Source organism: Episyrphus balteatus, chromosome 4 (assembly GCF_945859705.1).
Source record: "Episyrphus balteatus chromosome 4, idEpiBalt1.1, whole genome shotgun sequence".
Taxonomy (NCBI): Eukaryota; Metazoa; Arthropoda; class Insecta; order Diptera; family Syrphidae; genus Episyrphus; species Episyrphus balteatus.
In genome coordinates, this window is record NC_079137.1 from 65,879,611 (window position 1) to 65,890,910 (window position 11,300).

At 30.3% G+C, this 11,300-nt stretch overlaps 1 protein-coding gene across 1 annotated transcript in view; it reads left to right on the forward strand.

Moving 5' to 3' along the window:
* The window catches only part of LOC129918011 (leucine-rich repeat and immunoglobulin-like domain containing-NOGO receptor-interacting protein 4), a 28,358-nt gene extending 17,343 nt beyond the window's left edge, over positions 1-11,015 (forward strand). Inside the window, 2 exon segments of the mRNA XM_055998301.1 lie at positions 2,936-3,032; positions 8,595-11,015. Of these exon segments, the coding sequence (XP_055854276.1) occupies positions 8,691-10,961 (2,271 nt within the window). The 5' untranslated portion in view covers positions 2,936-3,032; positions 8,595-8,690 and the 3' untranslated portion in view covers positions 10,962-11,015.
* The last annotated feature ends 285 nt before the right edge of the window (positions 11,016-11,300 follow it).

Here is an 11,300-nt window from a genome sequence, read left to right on the forward strand (position 1 = left end):
TAGCTTGAACCAGAAATTATTATCATGTATATCCTTGCCTATATCCCAAAAAAAAAATATTTTTTTTTTTTTTACCATCTTTGAACTTTTTTAATATACATAGATATCAAACCAAACCGCCATCCACCAGCCGGAAGGCAAACGACAGATTTGTGTTTGGCTGTTGTCGTCTACTATATTGATCCTAAATAGAAAGAGGAGCCAAAAAGACACACATAGATAGCAACAGTGCTAACTCTAAATGAATGAATGAATAAAAAAAAGGCCACCCAATTGGCATTAGTAGAGGAAAAGGCAAACCAAAAAAAAAAAAAAAGCACAGACAAAAAAGTATCTGCCGGATGGAGAATTATTTAATGGTCACATTTATGATTCGTATCTTCTCTCTTAAAAAAAAACAAAAAAAAAAAAAAAAAAAAAAAACAAATAGGTACAAAAAAAAATACAAACAAAAAAAAAAAAAAATTCATGATATTTTATTCTTAATGTATTAAAGATACATTTCTTCTACTTTTTCTATGCCAGCATAGATAGAATAGATAGATTCTTATTTTCCCCACAAAAAAAAAAAAATTATACACAAACTTGTCAAAATGTAACTATAATTCTCTATTGTGAAAGTGTAATTTGAAACTAGAAGAAAACACCTTTTTACAATAATTCCAAACCATTTTATGCACAATAGATACACATAACAATAAAAAAGATAGATAAACAAATAAACAAAAAGATACACAGACAATTTGGGTTCTTATTATTATTATTTTTTTTTTCTCACAATCAATCTTATGAGAGTGTGGTGAAGAAAAATAAAGTAATTTTCCAATTTTTTTTTTTTTGGAAAATAATTAAATTGTTCACACTTCTTTTGTATTTCTTCAACTAGCTTCCTTCTCAAGGTTCACATCATTAATTCGTTATTTGAGATAGTTTTTCTATTTCATGTGTATTTTTTCTGGAAACATGAAACCAGAAATCATTGGAATTTCATATTACTAATGGTAAATTATTCATGTTACAGAGAAGTAAACAAAAAAAAAAAAAAACAGTGGAAAATTGCTGCTGCGAAAAAAATAAAGAAAACCGGTCCAAAGTGATACTCTTGTGGTACCTCATATAGATTTCGTTGTGGGCTTGGTTTTTTTTTTTGGTTTGGTTTGCACGTGCCTCTTAAAGTATCTTGTTTGGTGTTATTTATTCATGATTCTATCTATCTATCTTTATAATTGGAGTTCATTGCCACTATATCAAGTATTCAACACCAATCAATTGACAATTAGATACAAGTTTTTTTTTTTTTTGAATTTTTTGTTTAATTCAAAAACCACACGATCATTAACTATCCTTTCTCTGTGTGTATACAAAAAGATATATCGATTTAATTCACTGAAAAAAGAGATTCAAGTGGTGTTTATAATGAATCAACATTGAAAAAAAATTGATAGGTAGAAAGAGATAGAAGAGAAAAAATGTATCTTGAAAGATCGTCAAGTTCTTCAAGATCGCCTTCCTGCTTTCAAGTTGTTTTTCTACGAACAAGTTCAGTGGTATGTTTTTCTTCTTTTTCTCTTCTTTGAACAGACAATCCAGATCGTCAAGTTGATTGTCATAAATGCAAAAAGATAGATGATGGAGAAAAAAAAATAAAAAAAAAAAAAATGATCCCCACAACGATGATCGAGTAAGAAGTTAAGGTGAATGTTGTTGAATGAAAGATCGTGCGATCATTAAATCACATGTTGTATCTTTGTTGATCTGCAGACGATTGGATTCATGATCCCGTTTTTTTCATTTTCTGTTTAATAAAAATTGATCTCAAGAGATCGCTTCATCATATTTTATTATGATCTCTCAGTTTTGAAGATCGTTTTTTTTCTGATTTTTTTTTATTTACGATTGGATTATGAAAATTAAGGGGGCCCATGAAACTTCCTGTGGAGCCCTCTTTGTTTTTTTGTTAATTTTATTCAAACAAAATAACAACATAGCCCTATTAACATTTATTTTTATAGAGACATTAATGGGACTTCAATTAAAATTATTCCAGGTTTTTTCTTTTGTTTTTTGATTTTTTTTTTTATAAAGTGGTTAAAATGCATTATTTAAATTAAGATCACGTACGAGGAATATGTCTCAATTCCATGCTCAATCGAGTGAATCCGGAATAATTTATTAGATTCGGAAAGAGAATGTAGGGAAAAAAATAAAATAGAATAAGATACAAAATGTATCTAAAGCAGAAAAATTGTATCTAATGAATAACAAAGTGACAAACGGTCAATGGTTGGATAGTTGTTTATGTTTTTTTGTATTTTGTTTTTTTTTTTTTTTTTGTCTTCTTCGTTTGTTTTTCTTTCTTGTTTGTGCTTCTTCTTTCTACGTGAAAGAGCATAACTTAGAAAGGAAAAAAGTATCTATAGAATGGATTTCTATTCAATTTCCATTTAGTATGATTTTTTTAGACTCAGTCACATATGAATTTGTAAAAGAAAAAAAAAAAAAAAAGAGAAATGAATATCAATTGTGTATGTTTGTTTGGTTGCATAAAAAAATATATCTCATAGATACATTTATTGTTGTTATTTAGACTGGAAAAGAAGAGCAAAGATGAAGATGACTTTTTGACGTGATATGTCTGATATTATGTATGTGCGTGTTGTTGGCTGGTGAAGCAATGTTTTTGAATGACATCACTTCGTCTGTCTTATTAGACATATTTTTTTTTTTTGCTTTTCACATTTTAATGTGTTTGCATCATGTAAAGAATAAAATGAAAGGCTCATGAAGTGTGAAAATCACGTATTTAAAAACGATATAATTGTATTGACAGCATTTGTATACAAATTGTATTTTTTTTTTTTGAAAAAAAAAAAATTTTTTTTTTTGGTTTTGAATTTTAACTAATTTTTGTTTTCTTTTTTTCTTCTATTTTTAGAAATTTTTATCAACACCAAATCAGCAAGAAAACAAATACAGACATGAAAATGTCCGGATCCTATGTGCCAAGAATTTTGAAAGATATTCAATAAAAGGTAAGCATCAATTAAAAAATTAATAAACAACTTCTTTTTCACTGAAAAAAAAAAAACATTTGAGGTATTTTAAAACAAATTAAAATAAGAAAATGGAGTATTTAACTGAATCTGGGAAGATAACTCCCTTTTCACAAAACAAGTAAAAAGATAAAAATTAGTTAACAAAAAATTAACGTGAAAACAAAAAAACAATAATTCTTACTTGGCGCCCAACAAGGGATTACATTTTTTTTTTTTTTCATAAAGCAATTTTAAAACGTAAAAGTTTCTTTATTCAATTTTGTTTTTAAAAAAATCCATCAAGCATCATATTCTTTTAGCCTACTTATCTCTGCAAATAAAATCACAAACAAAAGCAAAAAAAAAACGATCCACTTAACTTCTCTTTCAGTTAATATAAACATTTTTAAATGTCAAGTCATTTGTTTAACCAACCATTCAATTCCTTTTAAAAATTTTATAGCTATGTATCTTAATAACAACAAAAATCAAAAAGAATGTTATTTGATACTTTTTTTCCGTGGGGGCTGAATTCTTTAAAAAAAAAAAAAAAAAAAAAAAACATCAATATAAATATAAATGCAAACAAAAATTTATTATTGGCATTCATTTATTTATTTATTATTATTATTTTTTTTTTAAATCGATGAATGGTGATGATGATGACAGGGTTCAAGAGTATCTTTTTCTTATCTCTGTGATTTTTTTTTTTTTTGTAAGCTCAACATAAATATCCATATCGAAGATACAAAATATATATATTTGTTTTGCGCCACTTCATTGTAGATACATCGATATAAATATTTTTGTTGTACGAGTGGGGTGTGGATATATCCTATATAGTTTATCTCTAGAGGGGATTATGTCAGCGCAATTGTATGTTTATGGCATTCGAAAAGCAGTTTTATGCTTCAAGCTTAAAGATACTTTATTTATTTATTTATTTATGTTTTTTTTTTTTTGTGAAGATATAGATATTGTCTTTAGAAGATATTGTTTTGACTTAGAGATGCAAGGCAAACAAAAAAATATATAAATCTTTTTCTCCTTCTCTCTGGAATATATGCACTTGCTTTGTTTTCATTTAACCATTTATCTTCTCTTTTTTTTTTTTTGCGTTCATACTGAAAGAGATATGTTTTTGTATATATTTTCCCATAGGAATGCAATATATACCTCCAGAGTGAAAAAGTGAGTGTCCATGTTCCATGTCTTTAGCAATGGTTGCACGATCAAGATTTATAGCTCTTTTGGTTGGTGCAAAAAAAAAGAAAAAAAAAAAGATACATTTTCATATTATTGCCTATGTTACTACGAGTCAATGTGTGTGTATCTGTATCTAAACTAGTGAAAATAGCTCTAACATAGACCTTGAAAATTTGGGTATCTAAATATCTAAAATCGATATTATTTTTTTTCTTGTATTCGTAGAAAAGATACATCCATTTGAGATACTTTTTTTCCTCAAAAAAAAAAAAAAAAAAAAAAAAAAACTTTTTTATCCTTCCTGTTTTTTTTTTGTTTTGTCTTTTTTGGCTTTTTCATCTCATTTCAAATCCCATTTAGATGTCTGGTTGATGATATCATTTTTACACACATAACAACAACCCCCTTCAAGCCACACAGTGTTTTGTTTTTGTTTTATCAAAAATAAACAGAAAAACAAAAATCACAGGCAAAATTACAAAAAAAAAAAAAAAAAAAAAAAACTATTATAAAAGAAAATGCTCTGTGTGCAATGCACGCTCGCGTTCATGCTTGTGCATATATTTTGTTTTAGCTCAAAAAGATACTGGTATGGTTTTTGTTTGTGTAGTATTTTTTTTTTTTTTTACGAGAATCAGATACTGCAAGTTTAATTCATATTTGCACGTGCCAACGTGACTTTTTCCACAAAAAAAAAAAAAAAAAATACCAAACATATTCATATCTCTTGAAAAGTAAAAATTTAGTGTTTTTTTTAATGGTGGCTCGTATAGTAAAGGTATTTAACTTATCTCTAAGAGGTGTAGGTATTTTTTGAAGCAAAACGGACGCTTTCTACTTAATTAAATATGAATTGATGCATATCATTTGTGAGAGTAGAGTTGAGTTTTTTTGGGTTCATTAATTTACACAATTTTCATCATCATAGATACGTGCATTACATTTTTTTTGAGTAGCTAAAGTAGGTATGTAGTCTGGCCTGCGAGTGAATTATGATGAAGTGTTATACATTACCATCACACTCTACTTACTACGTCTCGTTAACAATATGAGATTTTTTTTTTATTTTTTTTTTTTGAATTTTAATTTTCCTGCACTCAATTAAGTTTAAAGGGAAAATACATGCACAATGACCCCTGGAAAATAATAATAATAATCATCCAACAATCCACTTGAAAACCCCTCATCGTTCCGAATGGAAAATTGTAAAAAAAAAAAAAAAAAAAAACAGAAATTAAATGACCCCCGTCTCGTAAATTAATGAAAAATGTATTACAATTGTTGTTTACTGCGTGTGCAGTGTGTGCATATTATACATAACGAATGACGCCCATATTTATGACGCCTGGTTTGGTATTTTTTTTTAGTCTGAATGGCTTACGAATCAGATTCAGTAGCCCTGAACCTATACACACATTTTTAATAGGGACACAATTGCGTGACAATTATTGTACTTTTTTGGAGAATTTTTTTTTAGTTGAATAGGGGAGAGGGAAACAAAATATATAAATATGTGCTTTAACTTAAATTTGAACTATTTTAATTGGAATTAGGTAAGTCACAGGTTTTTTTTTTGGAACATGAAATAAGAACTTAGAGAGGATTTTAAATTGTTGAGTCTAGAAAAATTCCTTAGAAGATTCGTTTTGGATAAAAAAAATTACTAAAATAAAAAAAAAAAAAAATACTAAATGGCGCCCAACAAAACTATTAAATTCGTATCTTAATGATCTACAGGTCTATTTTTGCTCTCCTATTTTTTCTATTATTGTAAAGGTTGAAATCATGTTTACCATCTTATATAAGCGATTAAGAGTAAAATAAAAACAATAATTTGAAAAAAAAAAAAAAAAAAAAAAATAAATAAATACAAATTTTTTTTTCAAAAATCGTGATATTTTTTCTAAATAAAAAAAATCTGACTAATGAAGTCTTTAGTGTAATTTATATTTTATTATTATTACACAAAGTACGCCCTGAATACTTCATATGCATAATAAAGCACGTAAATGAACTTTTAGTAGGTATTTACTCGTATAACTTACACATATTTTAAATACCAGGTGGTGAATAGCACGAACAAAGTATTAAAGTATTATGTGAGATTTCATTAAAAAAAAGGCGTCATCTATTGTTACAAGTTCAATATACTTCTGATAAGCTTATTATCGATGCACAAACACGAACTATATTTATTTTCAAATAAGAATTGCAAATTTTATAATTTTTGTTGTGTACAACGAGATTTGTTACTTAGTTAAGCGGTAAGAAAAGTGCACCGCCAATTGCGACGTGCATATATTTTATGACTACATTAATATTTTTTTAAGCTGAAAAATACATGACATTTTGAATTGCGTTTTTAAATTATTATATCTGGCAGGGTTGTCGTAGAAATTTGAGGGGAAACAAAAAAAAAAAAAAAAAAAAATTTTTGCCCGGGCGCAATTTTAATACGAAAATTTAATTTCATTTAGATTTTTGTAAATTTTTAGTCATTTGAAATGACAAATACAACGATTTTTTTTAAAATTGCACTCAGTAATTCATGCAAAAAATAAATGTGAGTTTCTTGTTGGGCGCCACTTAAGAAATATAATTTTTTAATATTTTTTTTTTAATGAATAAATCCTAAGTTTTTTTTTACCGATGATTACCTTCTTAAAACATCAACTTGTTACAATAACTTTAAACCTTTTTTAAAAAAAACTTAATTGATTTCTTGAGTTATTTCAATCTTATCCAAACTGCATCATCAAAGCTTAGCAAAAAAAAAAAAGAAATGCATAAATTTCCATCGTTAAAGATACTTAGAGATACACTCAAAAAGGTGTATATATAGATACTTTTTAAGTACCTATCTTACTTTTGAATTTAAGATTTTTTCACTCTCTCTCTCAACAACTTTGAATTACAACAACCCTTAAGATATTTTTTTCTCTTTTTTTTTGCAAAAAAAAATGTTTAATGCTAAAATGTATAAAAACAAGCAATATAATTTGTGGTTATACACATGTACTTTCCCACATCCGTCGTCGGTCGGTGGTTGTCAGTCGTTCACGGTGCGCACAGAAAGGTATCAAAAAAAAAAAAAAAAAAAAAATACAAGAAAAAACCTTACACAACATTAAAATGACACGGTGTGTTGTGTTGAGAGTATAAATGAAATGGAATGAATGTAGTATCTTCAAGTTGAATATATTCGCATTTCCTCTTTCACCTTTATATTCGCCCGCATATATTCATTCATTCACATACACTTCAACCGGATACCCAATAATAATACCTTCTTCCTTTTCATCATCGCATCGTCGACGGTGGTAGTCTTCTTCATCGTCATGGTTTGCTCCACATGGTGTTACTTTTTACGAGTTTTTTTTTGTGCTTTTTTTTGTATAAATGTATCTATTAGGTTACTCAATGGGTTATTTGGTCCATTTTTTTTTTTTTTTTTTGAATTCCCTGGAAGCTCTTAACACACACAAATAAAATTAGAAAAAAAAATCCAAATGAGAGATACTTTGTTTTATTTTGTTGTTGGATTCAAATTGAATTAATCTTTTATCATATTGATTTTAAATCAAGTAGAAGAAGAATAAAAAAAAATACAAACATAACCTTAAAAAATGTTCTCAATAAAACAATTTCTTAAACACAAACCCAGAATAACAATACCGTAAAGCCTTCGGGGGAAGGACCTTCTTTTCTTTGGAGCAGCCTCATAAAACTCCCACGCATCACTGAAAACTTCCTATCCTCCCAAAAGTAGGCAATGGTTTTGTTTTTGATATCTACATAGATATATTGAAAGATACAAGGATATAAGTATAAAATAGCATATATAAATATTAAATTAAAACAAAAAAAAAAGAAGAAAAAAAAAAGAATAAACATTAATTTAGATACCTCTACAACACACAACTTGTTGGATGTTTTTTAACATTTTTTCCTTGCATACTTTTCAGCTTGTTTTGCTTAAAAAAGATACTTTTTTCCATGTTGTCATGGTTGGGGTTTTTTTTTTTAAATTTATAGCAGTTAACCGTCTGGCCTCTTAAGGATATTATATATACAGAAAACTCTTTTTTTTCTGTGTCTTCTTTGGGTCTGACATTGACTTTTAGCTTCGTGTTCATTTTGCTCTCACTTTGTTTTTTTTTTCTTCAAAAAATTTAAATTGCTAAAATGCGACATACGTCCCAGTTGGGTTGAATATAAAAAGGCTTTCGGTTTTTCGGTTTTTTTATTTTATTTTTTTGTTTTTAAGCCTCAAGTGTGTTGCATACTTTTAGGAGTTTTTATTATTATCAACTTTTATACTGATGTATTTTTTCTCTCTCTCTCTCTTTTCAGGATAATCAACTTAAAAAAAGCACTTCAAAAATCGAAATCTCTTGCATCTCTTATCATCAAGGACGATAACAAACAAAAAACAAACAAAAAAACAAAATGGCGTCATCATTCACATCATCATCATCACTACGATCCTATCTATTCTCAGCGATCTTTCTCCTCGGAGTTATGAGCATTTCAGCTCTAGCCAACTGCCCTTCCGGTTGCCAATGTGACGATGATACATTGGTTGTAACATGTGGCGAAGGACATTTAGATGTCCTTCCAATCGCTCTAAATCCATCAATTCAAAGGCTAGTGATAAAAAATAATCGTATCAAAACTATTGATTCATCAATTCAATTTTATGCTGAATTGACATTCCTCGATTTGTCATACAATCATTTAGTGACAATTCCACAAAGGACATTTGCCTATCAGCGAAAACTTCAAGAACTACATTTGAATCATAATAAAATCGGTTCAGTAAGTAATAAGACTTTTATGGGTTTGGCATCACTGACAGTACTGAATTTGAGAGGGAATTTCCTAGCTGAATTGGAACAGGGGACATTTTCCCCACTCAGCAAACTAGAGGAACTAAATTTGGGACAAAATCGAATAAGTCATATTGATCCGAGTGCTTTTAATGGCATGGTTAACTTACGAGTCTTGTATTTAGATGATAATACATTGACAACAGTGCCATCTGTACAGACATTCCAGGCAATGCCAAGTTTGGCTGAGCTATTTTTGGGCACAAATTCATTTATGACCATTCCATCGGGAGCTTTTGAAGATCTTAAAGGCTTAACACGATTGGATTTGAAAGGAGCTGGCTTACACAACATATCACATGACTCGCTGAAAGGTCTTGAAGGTGTGAGAATCCTTGATCTGTCAGATAATCGTCTTCAAAGGATACCAACTTTGGGATTGAGTCATTTGGAAAGACTGGAAGAACTCTCATTGGGACAAAATGACTTTGAGGTAGTTATGGAGGGAGCTTTTGTAGGCTTGAAAAACCTTCGTCGTTTGGAAATATCCGGGGCCTTGAGACTTAAACGTGTTGATAATGGTGCTTTTGCGACAAACACAAATTTGGAATATCTCAATCTTTCGTCGAATAAAATGCTTTCAGAAGTTCAAGAAGGTGCTTTGAGTGGTCTTCCACATCTGAGACATGTCATCTTGAAGGAAAATGCTATAACCACTCTTGCCGAAGGTCTTTTCCCATGGAACGATCTGCACACTTTAGATCTTTCCGATAATCCTATGACCTGTGATTGCCGAGTGCTTTGGTTGAGAAATTTACTGGTCTCGAAGAACTCATCAAACGATGCTATTTCGAATGTTTTATGTGAATATCCCGACAGACTGAAGGAAGAAAATCTCAAGAACCTAACGCCATCTTTACTCGGCTGCTCGCACAATGATCCTCGAAAACAAGCTATGATTGGAGCTTTACTTGTCGGCTCAGCAGCAACGATAACAGCTTTAGCTTTGATTTTATACCGATGTCGCCGGAAGATCCGGGAATTTCTCAAAGGTGGCTGGGGAAATTCAGCCCTTGGTCGAAAAGAACGAGAATATCAGAAAACCTTCTCCGATGAAGACTACATGTCCCGCCATCAACATCCATGCAGCTTGGGCATTCACTCACAATTCCCACCGACATCAACCTACAATCCACATCACCAACAATTCGGCCTAAGGCCAATTCCGGTAACGGAACTATAGCTAGAAGTACCGCCCCCACCTCCCCGAGGTCGGGGTGCCTCGTCCAACCAACAAGCCCTGCAACAGCTCCAAGTACCAACATCGACCGTCCTCAATGGCAACATACCATCGCATCAACAACAACCACTAACGCCACCTACAGCCGTTCAACAGCAACAACAACCGATGATACCGAACGACAATTCCTCCTTTGTGCAACTTAGCCAAATTCATCTAATGACCAATAACGCCAAGAATAAATTGTCCTCAACTTTACAGGACAATTGCAATGGCACCACCAATCAGAATCACTACAGTCAGCCATTGCCAATTGTGCATAGCAATGGCAAGTCGGCTACTACCGACAGGCACGTCAGACTCAATCAGGATCATTTCAATCACAATCATTATGGCGGTAGTGGAAAACATCACACTATCGATCCGAATTATATTCACAATAATTCGCATTATTCACTGCCAATTGATCATGATGCTCCGCCGCCGAGTCCAACGCCAACACCACCGCCGCCAGCGTTGCCAATGCGTAATGGTAGTATTGGTATGATACATGGTAATACGACGGGTAGGCGTTCGTTTAATAATAACAACAACAATTCCACCAGCAATATTATTAACAATAATAATAACAGTTTGCGACATTATCACTGATGACAGGGGTGGATGGCATTTGAATTTTACTCACCGACCATCCGCTAAAGAAATTTCATGACAGCTGTCATTTGGCAGTTGTCAAACTTTGAAACATTATCATCAAGAACTGTCAAATGAACTGAAAACTACAATTATTGGTGCAAACATTTGAAAGAAACGTCAACAAAACTACAAAAACACATATTTTTTTGTCTCATTGAAGAAAAAAATTGGGACGAAAAAAGTTTTTTATATTATTTTTTTTGTTTATTTTCAAACAAATTTATTATAATAATTATTAAAAAATTATTATTTTTTTCTGTAAAATATTGTAAAAATTTGATATTAAAAAAAAAA